Source organism: Strix aluco, chromosome 12, assembly GCF_031877795.1.
Source record: "Strix aluco isolate bStrAlu1 chromosome 12, bStrAlu1.hap1, whole genome shotgun sequence".
NCBI lineage: Eukaryota > Metazoa > Chordata > Aves > Strigiformes > Strigidae > Strix > Strix aluco.
In genome coordinates, this window is record NC_133942.1 from 20,010,872 (window position 1) to 20,026,906 (window position 16,035).

At 63.7% G+C, this 16,035-nt stretch overlaps 2 protein-coding genes and 1 non-coding gene across 3 annotated transcripts in view; 2 read left to right on the top strand and 1 right to left on the bottom strand.

Annotated features, from left to right (window-relative positions):
- The window catches only part of POLG (DNA polymerase gamma, catalytic subunit), an 11,656-nt gene extending 2,689 nt beyond the window's left edge, over positions 1–8,967 (bottom strand). The window contains exons 1-21 of the mRNA XM_074837751.1: positions 8,889–8,967; positions 7,457–8,092; positions 6,932–7,127; positions 6,312–6,479; positions 5,892–6,038; positions 5,631–5,710; positions 4,976–5,158; positions 4,684–4,844; positions 4,348–4,468; positions 4,053–4,277; positions 3,804–3,924; positions 3,580–3,645; positions 3,344–3,466; positions 2,926–3,086; positions 2,754–2,807; positions 2,539–2,656; positions 1,933–2,068; positions 1,585–1,831; positions 1,369–1,491; positions 890–1,058; positions 439–647 (exon numbers count right to left, since the gene is read on the bottom strand). Coding sequence (XP_074693852.1) covers positions 439–647; positions 890–1,058; positions 1,369–1,491; positions 1,585–1,831; positions 1,933–2,068; positions 2,539–2,656; positions 2,754–2,807; positions 2,926–3,086; positions 3,344–3,466; positions 3,580–3,645; positions 3,804–3,924; positions 4,053–4,277; positions 4,348–4,468; positions 4,684–4,844; positions 4,976–5,158; positions 5,631–5,710; positions 5,892–6,038; positions 6,312–6,479; positions 6,932–7,127; positions 7,457–8,034 — 3,386 coding nt within the window. The 5' untranslated portion in view covers positions 8,035–8,092; positions 8,889–8,967. The remainder of the gene's footprint in view (positions 1–438; positions 648–889; positions 1,059–1,368; positions 1,492–1,584; positions 1,832–1,932; positions 2,069–2,538; positions 2,657–2,753; positions 2,808–2,925; positions 3,087–3,343; positions 3,467–3,579; positions 3,646–3,803; positions 3,925–4,052; positions 4,278–4,347; positions 4,469–4,683; positions 4,845–4,975; positions 5,159–5,630; positions 5,711–5,891; positions 6,039–6,311; positions 6,480–6,931; positions 7,128–7,456; positions 8,093–8,888) is intronic.
- A 101-nt stretch (positions 8,968–9,068) lies between these two features.
- On the top strand, positions 9,069–9,141 carry TRNAR-UCG (transfer RNA arginine (anticodon UCG)). The gene has a single exon. It is a non-coding gene; the product is annotated as a tRNA-Arg (tRNA).
- Positions 9,142–13,751: 4,610 nt separating this feature from the next.
- The window catches only part of LOC141928546 (uncharacterized), a 41,396-nt gene continuing 39,112 nt past the window's right edge, over positions 13,752–16,035 (top strand). The window contains exons 1-3 of the mRNA XM_074836940.1: positions 13,752–14,075; positions 14,307–14,354; positions 14,672–14,939. Coding sequence (XP_074693041.1) covers positions 13,752–14,075; positions 14,307–14,354; positions 14,672–14,939 — 640 coding nt within the window. The remainder of the gene's footprint in view (positions 14,076–14,306; positions 14,355–14,671; positions 14,940–16,035) is intronic.

Here is a 16,035-nt window from a genome sequence, read left to right on the forward strand (position 1 = left end):
GACCCCTGAAGGCAGCAGGGAGATGAGGGATGGGGACAGTTTCAGGCCCCCAGCTGCTCAATCAAGCCCAAGGGCTGCTGCCACACCACGGTGGCAGACGTGAAGGGAGCAGAAGGTGATGCGCTCGCACCCCAGCAGAGCAGAACGATTGGCCCTGTCTCTGCAGGACCCAAAAGCTGACGATATCCCTCTCTTGCCAGCACATTATCCCTGGAAATCGAAGCCGAGCTCCATTTATAGCCACCTGAGTCACACGTGAAGGAACTGCAACCTCCAGCGCTGCCAGCTTCCCTTGAGCAGAAAGAAACTGCTCTGCGCCAGCTTGCTGCGGGCAAAGCTAATGCCTTTGCTGCCACTCCAGTCCCTTGAGCTTGACCTGTCCCACCCCAGAGGCACTGGTGCTCGTCCCCAGGAGACGCCACAGCCGCCACATCTCACCTTGTGAGGAGGTTGGTGATCTGCAGGGCCAGGGCCGCCCGGTAGCGATCTTGCTGCTGGACCAGGTAGCGGACCTCATCGTGGATGCTGATGCAGAAGCGCCCATTGATGTCGAACTCCTCGAAGAGCCACTTCATGGCAACCAGCATGAGGTGCAGGTAGTCAACGGCTGAGCTCTGCACCACCCAGTTTACTCTGCTGGTCAGAAACTGGTGAAAAGAAACACAGATGGATGCTAAGAGAGCACTGGGGTCCAGGGCCTGGTCCCAATATAGGATAGCTCCTGGGAGAAGTCCGTTAAATTCAGGGTTGTTGGGTTTTCTTGATGGCATGCAGATAAAGGAAAGGGGCTTCCAACATGGCTCCAAGAGCCTACTGGGTCTTCAGCACCTAAGAGCTGAACTTTCTGAAGACAAGCCAAGCTGAGAGCAGCACAGAGCCATATCCTTACCTCCCCCTTGACCATGGCAGGCTCCAGGGCCCTGCTGATGTGACAGCCCAGCACTGGGGTCTGCGGGGAGGGGGATAAGGCGATGCTCTCCAGTTTGTTGAACATCTCGGACTCGGTGCCTCCAGCCCACACTCGGTTCTCCACCACGTTCCACTTCTTCCTCCGGGACCTGGTAGGGCAGAGGGGGGGGCGTGTTACTGGAAGTGTGGGAGGAGGCTGCAGACCCTGTTTGAGAACCTCAAACACTCCCTCCCAGTTTGGGGCAGCCAGACGAACCCCTGCAGCCTCCTGCTGCTAATTTTTCACTGGGAGAGACTAGGAGCCCCCAGGCCAAACCTACTCAACCCTGGGGAGGCAGGGAGGGAGGACTGGGACTATCCAGCCCCATCTCCCTTCTCTGCCCACCACCTGCGGGGCTGCAGCTCCCCCCGCCTCGCACCCCAACGCCACCAGAGCTGCGCAGGGTCAGAGCATCTCACCTTCTCACAGCTTCTCTCTGGAGCCGCTGGACATCCTGGGCCGACACTGACCCATCCTCCGCCCTGTCCACAGCCAGGTCCAGCTCCCTCACCAGCCACTCCCCCTCCTCGGAGAGATGAAACCTGGAAGGGAGAGTGACCCATGCCCAGGTTCCCCCGGGACACCGCCACCACCCCAGTCCCTGCTGCCCCTCCACTTCCCCCAGCAGCACCCACCTCCGGACGCCCTTGGTGACCGCGTACATCTGCTGCGCCTTCTCACGCGCCTGCTGCTGCGTCAGCCGATGGTTGAACTGCATCAGCAGCCGCTCAGCAAAGGGCTGCCCGGCCCCGTAGATGCGTCCGTAGTTGAAGACCTTGGCGTGCTCCCGGCTGATGCCCACCGTGGTGGCTGTCTTGCTGTGCAGGTCTGTCGCGTTGCTCTTCTTCCCCTGCAGAGTCATCCAGCCGAAGGCCGTGCAGCCTGCCGGGGCAAAGCAGGGGTTGGACACCAAATGGGAGGGGGCTCGGGGGTCACCCCGCTACCCAGCAAACCCATTCCCCCACGGCGCAGCCCCGGCTCACCGTGCATGCCAGCAAAGTGCGCCTCGCCGAGGACAGCAGCTATCCAGAGCTCCTGGGAATCCACGTCCGCGCCCACCAGTGAGTAGCCAGGTGGCACCTGGACCATGGCTTTCAGCTCGCTGCCCACCCGGTCCGCCTGCGGGACACGATGCCCAGCTCAGCACAACCCCCGCACCTCCCTCTTCTCCTCGGTGGCACAAGAGCAGCCTTCCTCCCAGAGCTACGATGTCCCAACACAGTGCTCCCCATGCCCCTAAATTTTGCTCTGAAAGTCAAAACCGGGTTTAATGCACATGTGGTGCCCACTTGGTTACTCCCCCCAGGCTTCTCCAGGACAGAAGAGGAGCCTGGGGAAGGACAGAAACCAGTGCTGCAGTGTTTTCTTCTCCTTTCACCAAATTCTGAAGCTCACAAACCTCTGCTGACTCCTTCCCCTCTCCCAAAGCCAAAGCACATCAGCAAGAGCAGGGCCCAGCACCAGCCCTGCCACCTCAAACCCCAGCAACCAGCTCCAACTCCTATTTCCAACTCACGCGGCTCCCACCAGTCCGGAACACACAAAGGGTGCCCCAAAACACCCCCACAAGGACCCGAGCATGGCCATACCCGCGCATTGCTGGCCGTCAGCCACGTGGGCTCCACTGCCCGGCGGGTGATGGTGCCTGCAGTCACCACCTGCGGCAGGATAGCGCCGTAATCATCCTCCTCGTTATAGTCAGGGTGCCTGGGACAGAGGTGAGGGTGAGCATCATACTGTGAGACCCCTTCCAGAGCAGCACAGAGGGGACCATGGTCCTGGCTGGGGCTGTTCCTCCCCATACCTGGTCACCACGCGAGGCAGCTCCCCTTTCTTCAGCCACACCACCATCTGGGAACTGCAAGGACACGCGACAGGCGAGATGCTGAGCCCCCCACATCTGCACGACCTCCCCCAGCCACGACACAGCCCCCACCCTCAGGGTTGTCACGATTCAGCTGAAGGCAGCTGCTCACCTGATCCGCTTGTGAGCGTTCCTCCAAAACGAGATCATTTTGTTAATCTCGAGGGCTCTGGTCCCGTGGGTGCGGCCCACAGCGGCGCGCAGGGTGCCGTCCTCCATCTGGGGCAGGAAATCCTTGGCAAAAGGGCTTCCCACATTGTTATCGTTGCCATCCTTTAGCAGCAAAAGACATGCTAGGGCTCAGCGTGCCACCACTCCGTATCAATAAAGTTCTGTGCATCTCCCTGCCCCAGCTACAGAGATGCATTTCCACCACCCAATCCCATGGGACAAGATCATGGGGGGTCCCAGGAGTGCTGCAGCACCAGAGTAACAGACAAGGTGACACAGCTGGGCAGCAGGACGAGAGATGCTGGGACACAGGGTGGCCAGGAAGCCCCCAGGAAAAGCCCCAGGAGCACCCAACTTGCCTTGTGAGGCAGCTTGAAGAACCAGCAGCCAGGGATGTTGACATCATTGTAGGGACCATTGCCATGGTGGTACAAGGGCTGGCTCCTCATGTCCACCAGCTTGCACAGCTCATCCATCTCCCCCTGCGACCAGCAATGACAGGTGATGCCAGGAATGTCCCCAGGCATGGCAGGAGGGGGAAACTGAGGAAACAGGGACCAATCCACCACCCCATCCCACAGAAAACTCCCTTTACCTGTGCCAGGCTCTGGTCTGCTCTGTCCATTTTCTCCTCCAGGTCCAGCTGGCTCAGCTCCTCCACCTGCAGCAGAGGGACAATGGGGGAAGCCAGATCAAACACCAATTCTCCAGTGATTTAACATGGAGCCACACACAGGGCTGGTTTTCACACACACACAGGAAGAAGCCCAGCCCCACATGTCCCTCCCACCGGAGATGACCCTCCATCCCTTCCTTCACCTTCTGCCACATCATGCTGCCGTCCATCACCAGCAGCTCATCCTCCACAGCAGCCTCTGGCCCTGGGGGCTGCTCCTTGCCTTTCTCCAGGCAGTGCTGCCTGTACAGGTACTCGATCACCCTGGCAGAGGAGAGGGCAGGGCTCACACACCCGCAACGGGGCCCAAGGGTCCAGGGCAGCACCTGGGCAGGGTCCCGGGGAGTTCCCAAACCCCTCCATGGGGCATCCCCCAGCTCAGCACCCCTCACCTGTGTGGGCAGGAAGGGCCCTCTGCCTCCAAGGAGGCTGCCAGCAAATTGTCCTGCCGTCCCGGCACCAGGTAGCCCCAGCCATGCTTCTCTGAGTAATGGAGGGGGAAGCCATCCCAGGCCAGGCGCATCAGCTTCGGGGTCACTCTCATCTGCAGGCTGATGAGGCTGGGTCCTGGCACCCACCCTGCCTCCTCCAGGCGTGGGCACAGCTTGCGGTACCAGCTGGGCAGCAACAGGGATGGGTCAGACAGCGCAGGGTAAGCCCCGGGGACACCCAGGGTCCCCAACTCACCCCGGGTGGCCTGGCAGGTGCTGGAGTCTCTTGGGTTGCAGCGCGACCGTCTCCTTCAGACGCTCCAGGCAGACCTGGCTCGCAGGGGCTTTCAGCTCATCCTCACTGGGGGGGCCAGGGTCTGGTGGGGCAAGGAAGACTGACTGGCAAAGAGCCCTCTGTGCCACCCCACTGGGGACGGGGACCTCGAACCAGCTCCCCGCCTCGTGTCCCAGCACAGGGACACAGGCCAGCGATGCTTCATCGTGCTGGCACCAATCCATGTCTCTTCACCTGCACACCTGTGGGAAGGCACCCCTCGAGCATCCCTCATCCCCAGGGATCACCAGCACTCACCTTCCTGCCACTCCTGCGCGGACCCGTCTGCGTCTGCCACCGTCGTGGAGGCTTTGCTGTTCCTGTCCTGATCCTTCTTCTTCTTCTTCCCTGGATTCTTCTTCTGCTTAAACTCCTGTGTGTCCCACTCGAGATCCCAGAGCCAGGGGTCATCCTTGTACCTGCCAACACACCGCTGTCACACCGCAGCTTTGCCCCCCTCCCCAGCGCCCACCCACAGCCCCCCATGGACCACCCAGTGTCTGGTCTCTGTCCTGTGAGCGGCAGGACCTATACCCCCAGCCCACGGTACCTGTCCTCATGCAGCAGCTGGCAGGCATCATTAGCCAAGTTCATCAGGGACTTCTTCATCTCCTTCTGCAGCTCCTCATAGACGCCCTGAGCATCATCCAGGTACCTCTTCCAGTTCCCGTTGACCGGCAGGTAGGACACCCCCATCTCCAGCATCCCTGCAAACGTCACGGGGTGGGGGCACCTAGAGCCCGAAGCAGCGAGGAATTAGATGTCTGCTGGAGGAGATTTGCCCTGGAAGCACCAGACTATGACAGACATGAATGTGTCTTTACCTCGTTTCCCCGCCCCACGTGACCATCGATGTTCTTTCCCTAAACTTGTAAGGATCCCTGTATATTCTACCTGCTCTGCACATAAATTGCTGCCCTAAAAACAACCCTGTGCAACAACCCCAAAGCTGTACCACTCCGATCTGCCTCATTTAAGTTTTCTCGCCTCCTCCAGCCACACTGTGCTGCTGTTTATTCCTTCTCACCTACAGGAGAGGGTCTGAAGTCCCTCCTGAAAAGGGGTTCAGAGCCGCCCCAAACTCCCACTGCAACCCCAAGGACAAGAGGAGCTGCATCCCATCCCCTGAGGGACCACGATCCTCCCCGCTGCTGGCCAAGCCCACAGCCCTTGGCCAACGCCAGCCAGAGCTCGGCAGCTCTCACCTCTCCATGAAGAGCGGCAGCTGCTGCTGAAACACCTCGTGGGTGGCCTGGACATCATGGGCACAGTACGACATCAGGTCCTGGGGGCAGAGGCAGGTGAGAGCAGGGCAAAGCACCGGGGTTGCGGGAGGATGGGGGTGACAAACCCAAAGCCCTCACAAGAAAGGGTGGCAAAATGGAAACTACCCCAGCAGCTGCGCTCGCCCCGCTCCCATCTCCAGCTCCTGCTGCCCATCGGGAGGTTGGGACGGCCGCCCGCACCTGGAAGTGACTCCTGATGTCGGCCATGGTCCCCTTCACAAAGAGCTCCCGCGCCTCCTTGTCCAGCGGCTCCCCCCCGACGTAGAGCGCGTGCACGTCTGCCAGGTTGTTGATGCTGCTGACGTGCACCCAGTCCCACGAAGCGATCTGCAAACAAAGCGGGGGGTCAGACCGTGCGGGACAAGGACCGGCCACAGCCGAGATCAGGAGCAGTAAAGGATGCTGCTGCTCCATTTTAAACCAAGGCCACCTCATGTGGAAACGCTTGGGAGAGCTTCACCCAGCAGAGCTGCTCCAACAGCTCCTACTCTGCCAGTGCAGAAGCAGATGGCCCCAATACAGGAGCAAACGCTCCTGTTACAGGATCAAACAGTCCCCTGCCACGCAGGCCACTGCCAGGGGCTCAGCTCCTTTACTCACAGTCGGTCCCTCCGTTTTGCTGCGCGTTTTCTTTATGTGCTGCTTGACCTGCTGCAGTCCCTTCCTCTTGCCGTGCTTGGCAGCCATCCAGAGGCTGCGCTGGAAACCCGTCAGCCCCGAGATGGCCATGTGCATGCTCATGGTGTCCAGGAAACGCACCTGGGAGCCCTGGAACACACCAGGGGAGAGAAAAAGAGATGGTTTGGGACATGCTAGAGGAGAAACGTGCTGCCAAAAGTCCTGCAGCTGCCAGCAAGCACCACCCTGTATTACAGGGCTGCAAGTCCTCTGCTCAGGCTGCTTTTGTCAAGGAAACACTTTGCCTCCCAGCACCCCACTTTTGAGGGCCAAGAGCATCCCCAGTGCAGGCTGTAAGCTGCTTAAAGGTTCCTGCCATGTCCCCAGCTGCAAGTCTGCAGCCTCCACCAACTTTACGGGATGCAAGAATACCTCCCCTTAAAGGCATCAAACCTCAACCTGTTCTGCAAGATGAGACAAGCACAACCCTGGGGTATCTGTGCAGAACAACATCTGCCAAAATAACTCTGAAAAGCCAGTGCAAATGACTATTTGGGTAACAAACTGCAGCTGCCAGCACGAAGCAACGGCACCACGATTACCTGGATGAGGTACTGCTCCTTGATGAACGCCCGGTCGAAGGCCACGTTGTGCCCCACCACCACTCTCTCCGGCCAGTCCTGTTTGCCGGCACAGCCTGCGCCTGCCGGGCTCTCCAGGGGAATGAGGTCGGCCAGGGTGAGGTGGCTGGACCAGGAGTAGCGCTGCTCCAGCAGCCGCCTGCTGCACCACGAGTACCTGCGGAGGACAGGCAGCACCCCCACAGCCATAAGAAATAAAGTAGAGGCTCCCATGACCAAAAGCACCCGCTGTGATGTGGGTGCTCAGCAGGATCCCACCCGCGGGAGGGAGGCGACCGATCCCGGGGAGCACTGCGCTCACTAACCAGGACACACGTCCCACATCCCAGAGCCACGCTCGGGGGCTTTGCTGTGCTTTCCCTGCAAGCCAATGGTGGTTTGCAGGAAAAGGCTCCACTCGGGAGCATCCCCATCCTTCCCAAAGCTGCGTCCCCCCACCGCCGCGATGAGCATGACCCCAGCATCGCAGCCAGCACCGCATCTCACCAGGCGTGCGGCGAGACCGCCACGGCCAGTGTCGGGCAGTGGCCATCAGCCACGCACACCTCCACGTCCAACACCACCGCCCGCTCCTCCGGGAAGTCGACAGCCTCCGTTTGCCCGTCAGGGCCGTAGCGGGTCCAGCCGAGCTGCCAAGCCCACTGCGCAGGCATGGGGGGCAGCTCGCACCGCAGCAGCTCGTTGGCCGCCTCCAGGTAGGGCAAGCTCTGCTTCTGTGCCAGGAGGCGAAAATGCTCGTCGATGTTGTCCCCGTACATGCGGGGCAGCTGCAGGTCCACGTCGGGCAGCGTGGAGGTCTCCTTGCCCCACAGGTCATGGCGCTGCAGGTGCTCCACGCTCCTCCGGATCTCCGTCGCCGAGTAGTGCACCTGGGCCCCCCGGAAGATCTGCTCGTGGAGGCTCCTGGACAGCATCTGGATGTTGAGGGGGTTCATGCGCCGCTGGCCCCTGGCAGGCTCCTGGCTGGGGGTCTCCGGCAGCGGGCGGCTGGCGGAGGAGCTGGAGGTGCATCGCTGGGGCTCGGCGCAGCCCCTCACCCATCTCCTCCTGAGCAAGCGCCTCATCGCCCCCCGCCCTGGGCATGCACCTCCGGCACGGGCGGCTCCTCCCGGGCGGCCGGAGCTGCAGGGGGGAGAGCCACGGTGAGGGGCGAGCTCGGCACGGCTCGCCCAGCCCCGCCGCGGGGCAGCCCTGACCGCCGCCACGGGCACCGCGCGGCCGGGGGGGGCCCGGCTGCGCTGCCCGCCCCGCGGCCGTGTAACCCCCCCGGAGCCGTGCACAGCCCCCGGAAGTACATGCCCCGCCCCCCCGCAGCCATGCACCCCCCCATACAGCCGTGCACCCCCCCGCAGGCATGCACCCCCCTTATACATCTGTGCACCCCCCCATACAGCCGTGCACCCCCCTATACAGCCGTGTGCACCCCCCGCAGGCATGCACCACCCTTATACATTGTGCACCCCCCTATACAGCCGTGCACCCCCCTATACAGCCGTGTGCACCCCCCCGCAGCCATGCACCCCCCCTATACATCTGTGCACCCCCCCATACAGCCGTGCACCCCCCTATACAGCCGTGTGCACCCCCCGCAGGCATGCACCCCCCTTATACATTGTGCACCCCCCTATACAGCCGTGTGCACCCCCCCGCAGGCATGCACCCCCCTTATACATCTGTGCACCCCCCCATACAGCCGTGCACCCCCCTATACAGCCGTGTGCACCCCCCCGCAGCCGTGCACCCCCCTATACATCCGCGTACACCCCTCAGCGGGCAGGCACGCCCCCATACAGCCGTGCACCCCTCTATACAGCCCTGTACACCCCCCCGCAGGCCTGCACCCCCCCATACAGCCATACATCCCCTACACATCCACCCCCCCCCGCCCCAAATCGCCGCCGCCACGCGCCCCTCTCACCCCCTGGTCACGGCGGCGCCGCCTGGGCCTGGGCCGGAGGGCGGATCCAAACCGGGGGGGGCCCGGGGGAGCTTCCGGCCGCGCTGACGTCCGGCCCCGTCCCGCCCCCCCCACCTCGCGCATGGTACGTTCCGCCGGCGGCGGGCTCAGTAGGACGCGCGGGAAGGCGGTGAGAGAGGCGGCCGCGTGGCCTAATGGATAAGGCGTCTGACTTCGGATCAGAAGATTGCAGGTTCGAGTCCTGCCGCGGTCGACGGGAGTTCCGGTGGCAGACCTCCTATTTTACACTCTGCTCCATGGGGCCAGCGGTGACAGCGGCTGCCGCTTCCCCGCTACCGGGGCTGGCAACACCGGCGTCACCGAGCGCGCGGGTCGCGTTTTGCCCGTGTTTTTAACGGGAGAAGGGGGAAAAGGCGGAGGGCGGCTCCGTGCGTAGCTCCCGGAGCGATGGTGGCGGGGCAGGGCGGTCCCGGGGGGGTGCACGGGCTCCATCCACCCCCCCAGCCCCGGGCAACCAGGGGAGGCCAGCCCCGGGGGTGGCAGGGCCAGCAGCCACGGTCCTGCTCCCCGTCACCTCCTTGCAGCCCCCGCTGTGTTCACGTCAGGGATTTACGGGGCGCCTCGCAGCCCCCCAGCAGAGTTCAACAGCACCCACCCGCACCCCAAAACCTCATGCCTTAAAGCTCTGAGGCCTGAAGGGTGGCTTGGGACGAGTGGTGGGGTCCAGGGTCCCCTCGCCCAGCCCGGCTAGGGTGGGTGATCTGTGCGGCCGGTAAGGTGAGAGCTGGGGAGGGGGGTGCGCGTGGGGACACCTGCAGCCCTCACTGCTGGGGCATGGGACATGCGTGGGGACAGGGCGGTGAGTGGGGATGGCTAGAGAGCAGAAAATGACCGCAGGGTGTAGGGTGACGGGCTGTAGGGTCCCGGGAAGGGGCTGTAGAGTGCTGGGAATGGGATGTGGGGTGCTGGGAAGGGGATGTAGGGTCCCGGCAAAGGGGTGAAGGGTCCCGGGAAGGGGGTGTAGGGTGCTGGGAAGGGGCTGTAAGGTGCCGGGAAGGGGGTGTAGGGTCCCGGGAAAGGGGTGTAGGGTGCTGGGAAGGGGCTGTAGGGTGCTGGGAAGGGGCTGTAGGGTGCCGGGAAGAGAACCAGGAGGTGCCGGGGTCAGGGCATGTGGGTGCAGTCTCCCTGGTCCCCACAGGGTTTCTTCTGGCCGGGAAGGTGTCTCCTAGCAGAGACCAACTTGACCTTGGCATTGCAGGGTGCCGTACCGAGCCGTGCCGGGCCGTACCGAGCCGCCAGGTGGAGCTGCGGCCCCGTCGCTGCCGCTCGGCCCGGGCCGGTTCCCACGGGGCCGGGACCGTCGAGGCGCGGGTACCGCTCCGGGTCCATCCCACTCCGCTGTCCTGCTGAGGCACCGGGAAGGGGGTACCTGGCACTGTGACCCCCCCACTTCGGTCCTCTCGGACGCTGCGGAGCTCCAAACCTGGAGTGCGCCCCCCCCACCCCCCCCCCCCCCACCCCGTCCTGCACCCCCGTCCGGCCTCACAGCTCCCTCCCCTCGGGGGTGTGGGATTGGCGGGGGGAGGGGGGCAGCTACGCCCCCCCTCTCCGAAAGGGCAACACCAGCGTGGGGAGGTTGAGGAACGCACACACACCCTCCCCCCCCACACCCCTTCCCCGCGCTGCTGTTTTCTGCCGCTTTGAATGCATTTCACAGCCCCCCAAAACACCTGATGCCCCCCCCCAGCCTGGGATTAGATGGGGAGGGGGGTGGTGCTTGAGACTGGCAGGATCTGGCCCCACGGGGAATGCCCGTGCGCAGCACGCAGCCTCACCCCATATCGGGGGGCTTCCGCGGGCACGGCGGGGAGTTGGGGGTGTGCGGAGCTGGAGGGGAGGGATGCTCCAGGGCTGCGGGTGCACTGGGAGGGAGACAAGAGCCGTGAGCTGCGCTGGGGCGAAGCAGGAAAAGGTTTGGGGTCCCCCAGCTACGGGGTGGCTCTGGGGAAGGACTCGGGTGCGAGGGACTTGTTCTCCCCTCCGATGCATTATGTTAACGCCGATCTCCTCTTATTTGGGGTCTTTGATCTACTTATTTTTATCGTGGTGGCAAAACAAATAAATTTAAAGAAAGCCATACCCGCCCCACCAAAAAAATCCCCCCTCCTTCAAGAGGAAAAAAATTAATTCTCCCCGAAATTATTCTCGTCGCTTTATTTCTGAAGCCCTCCCGGGCGGCAGCGCTCTGGGGAGGGTTGATAACAACAAGCCCCGCTGCCGTGTCCGCAGACAGGACCGGGCCGGGACTGCCTGTACCTCACCCGGGTGCGGGCAGGGAGGTTCGGCAAGGCACGGCACCGCTATAAAAAAAAAATAAAATAAAAATCACCGCCATAAAAAAAACCGAAATAAACCCAAAAATCCGCCGTTTCAGCAGGACTGGCTGCAATGCATAAGTCGGGATGGGATGTGTAGGGTCTTTTTTTGTTTTTTCTCCTAGGGTCTTTGTCTGTCTGTCTGTCTGTCGGGGAAGCATCCCCATCCCGGTACGCCCCGTCGGTACGGGCGGTGAGAGATGAGACTTCCCCCCCCCCCCGCCTTGGAGACCCCGCTCGCCGCCGGGGGCTCAAAGCTGCCGGTCGGATAATGGGGCGGTGGGACTTTGTTTAACCCCGTTGCCCCCGGGGCCAGGGGTCAAGGGCTTCCTCTTCCCCCGGGGCACAGCGGAGAGGCCGCCGGTCGCACCGGGAGGGCCGCGGCGGGGAGCGGGGGGGCGGCGGCCGCCGTCCCCCCGCTCCCGGCCGCGGCCCTCCCGGTGCGACTGGCGTGGGACCCCGTAAACCCTCACCGCCCCCCGGCATCGAGAGGCTGAGGATGGCTCCGGGTGAGCGTTTTGGGGGAGCAGGGGGCGGCCAAACGTCACCCCGGGGCAGGGCGATGGGGGTGCGAAGAAGCGGCCCCTGCCCTCCAGCATCCCCGGGCTCTGCCTTCTCCTCTCGGCTGGAGGAAGCCGGTTTTAACGGGGTGCGGTTTCAACGGGGTTTTAACCCCCCTCCGCAGGCAAAGGTATCTGAGACACCCCCCCCCCCCCCGAGAGCCAAGAAACGGGAGAAACGGGCAATTTTTATAGGTGACGTACGGGCTTACGTGGGAATCCGTGCCCAGCACCGCTGTTTCAGCTTTTTTCTCCTGAAATAACCCTTCCCTGAAGCTCGTGCCCCCCTTTTCCCAGCTCGCACCCCCTTTTCCATGCTGGGGCGGGGGGAGCCGGGAGGCGAGAAAGGCAAAGAGAAAAGAAAAGCAGCCCCCCGCATCCCGCTTATTTTCCTGCTCGGGAGATGAGCCCCGGAGCTCCCCAAGTGAGCGATGGGGAGGGCGAGGGGAGGCAGGCGGGAGCCGGCTCCGTGGTGGAGGGGTCGGGGGTGGGATGGAGGAGAAGGGGGGGGAGGACCCTCCTTTTCGGGATTAAGGGAGAACCGGCGAGGGAGGGAGGCTGGCGGCACCGCGGGCATCCGAGGTAAGTCCCCCTCCTGCCCGCAGCCGTGGTACCGGAGCCCGGGCGCTGCTGGCACGGGCGGTGCCGGCGCTGCCGGTGGCGGGGGGATGCTTTGGAGGTGCAAAGGAGCCCGATCCGGAGGGGTACCCAGGCCCGGAGCTGCCCCATCCCCACCCCCGGGCCGGGCTCCTGCGGGCGCTGAGGGGCCGGGGCTGCGTTGGCGGCTGCGGCTCCTGGGGCGCTCGGTGCCGGTTATCCCGGCCCGCGGGCTGCGGGCAGCCCCCCTGCCCGCGCCCTGCCCGCTCCCTCGGGGCTGGGCCGGGGTCCCCCCCGAGCCGAGCAGCCCCCGGAGCCCGCTCCCAGCCCCCGGGGCTCCTCCCGTGTGTGTCTCAATTCGCTTAGGCTTGACTTGGCAATAAGCTCTCTCAATAGGGTGACAATAGAGCCCCGGTGGGACCCGAACAAAGAATTTGAAAGTAGTTAAATTGCAGGACACGTCCATCGCCTGGGTGCTTGAATTAAAAAAAAAAAAAAAAATCGGAGAAAAGAAAAAGGAGAGAGACTTTTCTTTGGGCTGGTGAGAAAACGCTCAGGGTAAAAGTTGGTTTGGCGTCTTCATTTCAGCGACAATGGAGCAGAGCTAATTCAATAGGAAACGCGGGGATTTTTTAATGAAAAGACCGCCAGGGTTACACCGAAGTTAAGCTCTTGTGAATTAATTATTAGGGCAAATAAACTGGGGAGGGGGGGGAGCGCTCGGGAGGGAGTGTTGCAATTTCTTAATATTCTCCTTTTCGTGTTTAACGACAATGCCATTAGGTTTTCGACTCTGGGTGAGCAAAAGGATTTCTTACACTCCCCGGAAAGAGAAGACGCGCTTGCTTTTTTTTTTTTTTTTTGCCTTTTTTTTTTTTTTTTAATGATGTTAATTGCTTTTAAAATAAAATACTACAGAATTTGGCAACGAGCTTCGGTTTCTGCTGGCGGTGGCATTTGGGGTTATATTTCCTTTCGTGGCAACTCGCAGATGCAAAAAGGAAAATAACGGGGGAATTTAAAAACAGGAATGTAAAGGCGAGGCGGCGTGTTCGGCTGTTGCGGATCTCTCGGGCTCGATCGGTTTATTTTTTCCTACATAGAAAACCTGTCTGGGGATCCCTGTGTATTCATCGGGGCTGCGAGAGACTCCCCAGAGCCGCTCCGGGGCATCGGTGGAGTGAATCGGAGATAAAAAATAGGAGCCAGGTTACACGCAGGAAGGAAGAGGAGGAGAGGTCGGAAGCGAAGTAAAGGTGTGCCAGGAGGGGGTTGGGGGTGGCGGGGGGGTCGGGGGGGCTTTTTTTGCCTTACTGCAAAGGCTGCAGGCGATGCGATATGTGTGTGATTTTGTAAAGGAGATAAGGAAGGTAGAAATGGAGGGGGAGCGGAGCGGGGGGAGCGCGGGCGGTACCTGCGTGCCCGCGCCCCGGTTCCAGCTCGCTGCGGCTGTCGGGGCGCAGCGCTCTCGGGGGCTCGGCCTGGCCGTCGGGGCGCGGATGGCCCGGCACGGCCCGGCCCGGCTCCAGGAGGGACCCCCGCCTGCAGGGCCCCGGGGGCAGCCGGTGCTCCGGCTCTGCCCGACGGCTGCAGGCGGGCCGGGCCGGGCCGGGCCGTGCCCGGGAGCCGCGGGGACCTTCAGCATTTGGACAGCGGTGCGGGGCCGGGTCGGGCCGGGCCGGGCCGGGGGACCCCGGGGTGGGGGCGGCCGGGGGGCGGCTGGGGGCAGCGGGGAGCTGCCCGGTGCGGCGGAGGGCAGGGGGCGGCTGCAGCCCTATCCCTGCTCCCCACGGCGGGGGGGGGGGGGGGGGGGGGTCCTCTAGGGAACGGGGACACCGCCGAGGGGGCTGCGGGGGGGCCCAGGCCCGGGTCTCCCCCCGGAGAAGCGCTCCCCGGGGCTGGGGGCAGAGCGCGGTGCCCGGCGGGGCGCGCAGGTGAGCAGCGGCGGCGGCCCAGCGGGAGCGGGCGGCTGGAGGGTCTCACCGGGGGGGTTGCGGGGAGGGGGGGGGGGAACCGGCCCCTCTCCCCCGCGCAGCCTCATCCTCGGGGGGTAATTAAGGGGTGAGGCGGAGGGGCTGCGCTTTCTGCTCGGCGGAGCCTGCCAGCCACCAACCCCCGCCGCCACCGCCGCCTTCCTCCCGTCCTCCTCCTCGCCCCCTCCCTCCCCCCGCCTCCTCCCCTCCCCCTCTCCCTCCTCCTCCTCCTCTCCGCCATGGTTGGAGTGAATAGGAGGCTGCCGGGCTGACGTCAGTGCGGGCAGAGCCTGCCGGCGGCGGCAGCTCCCGGCCAGCAACCAGAGCCGGCACCGGCGGCAGCCGGGAAGACGCAAGGAGCCCGGTCAGAGCCGCCCCCGCCGCCCCCGCCGGTCCGCACCCGGGGCTGGGGGCCGCGGGGGCCGCTCCTCGGCCGGGGGCAGCCCTGCCCGCCCCTCTGCCCGCCCGGGGTTGGGGGGGGAGGAGCGGCCCCCGCCGCCCGCTTCGCCCGGGGACCGCCGTCCTGCCCTCGGCGCGGCAGCAAGAGTGAGTGTCGCGGCCGGGCATCGCCGCCTCGGCGGGGCGGCCCCGGGGAGGCGGGAGGGCGCGGGGGGACTTCCCCCCCGCCCTGGGGCGGGGGGGGCACACACACACAGCGGCTGCCGGGGGGGGGAAGGGGGGCGGGGGGGAGGGAGGAAAGGGGAGATGGAGTTGGGCCGGTCCCCGCCGGGAAGTTGGGCGCTTCCAGGTGCCGGCACCACGCGGGACCGAGACCCCGCGCCGCACCCCGGCCCCGGCCCTCCCGTCGCGGGGGACGAGTGGGAGACATGGGGCACCTTTTGCTGCCGGGGACGCGCTTGCACTGGCAGCGTCTCCCCGGCTGCCCGGGACGGTGCAGCTCGGCAGCGGGAACCGGGGCGGGCTGAGCCCCGACGGGACTGCGGGGAGCCGGGGCCGAGCGCTGCCGGGGGGCTGCCGAGCTGCCCCCAAACGTCCCCGCTCGCCGGCGGGAGAGGCGGCACCGGATAAAACGCCTGGACGAGGCCGAGCCTCCCGGGGCACCCAGGCTTTAGGCCGCGGAAGAAATCACGGGCTCCCGGGGAAGTTCTTCCTCCCGGTGCAGCGGGGGCTGCTGCGGGGCCTCGTTTCGCGGGGGGGGGGAAGGGGGCAGCGGGGCGCCCCTCTCCTCTGCTCGGATTTACTGCCGAGGAGCCGCAGCGAGGCCGCCGCTGTCCGTGCCCCGATCTGCCACCGGCTTCTGGTGCAGGAGGATTTATTTTATTTCTCATTTGCTGTATCTCTTCTCTTTGCTTTTTTAAAAAAATATTTTATTTTATTTCATTCTCTTTTTTTTTTTCCTATTTTTCTTTCCTTCTTTTTTGTTTTCTTTGGATTATTTTTAAATTATTTTTCCCTTTTTTCCTCTCATTCATTCTTCCCTTCTGCTCCCTCCCTTCCCGCGAACGCTTATTTCCTTGGGGTTTGGTGGTGTTTTCTTTTTTTCACCCCCGTATCTCCCTGGAAGTGAAACACATTTTAGGCCTCAGCCTTAAGGAAATTCGAATCATAGGAGTGCAGGTGGCCTGAGAGCCTGCACCTGGCCGGATCCCCTCGACGTGCCTGAACCCCCGGCCGGGCAGCA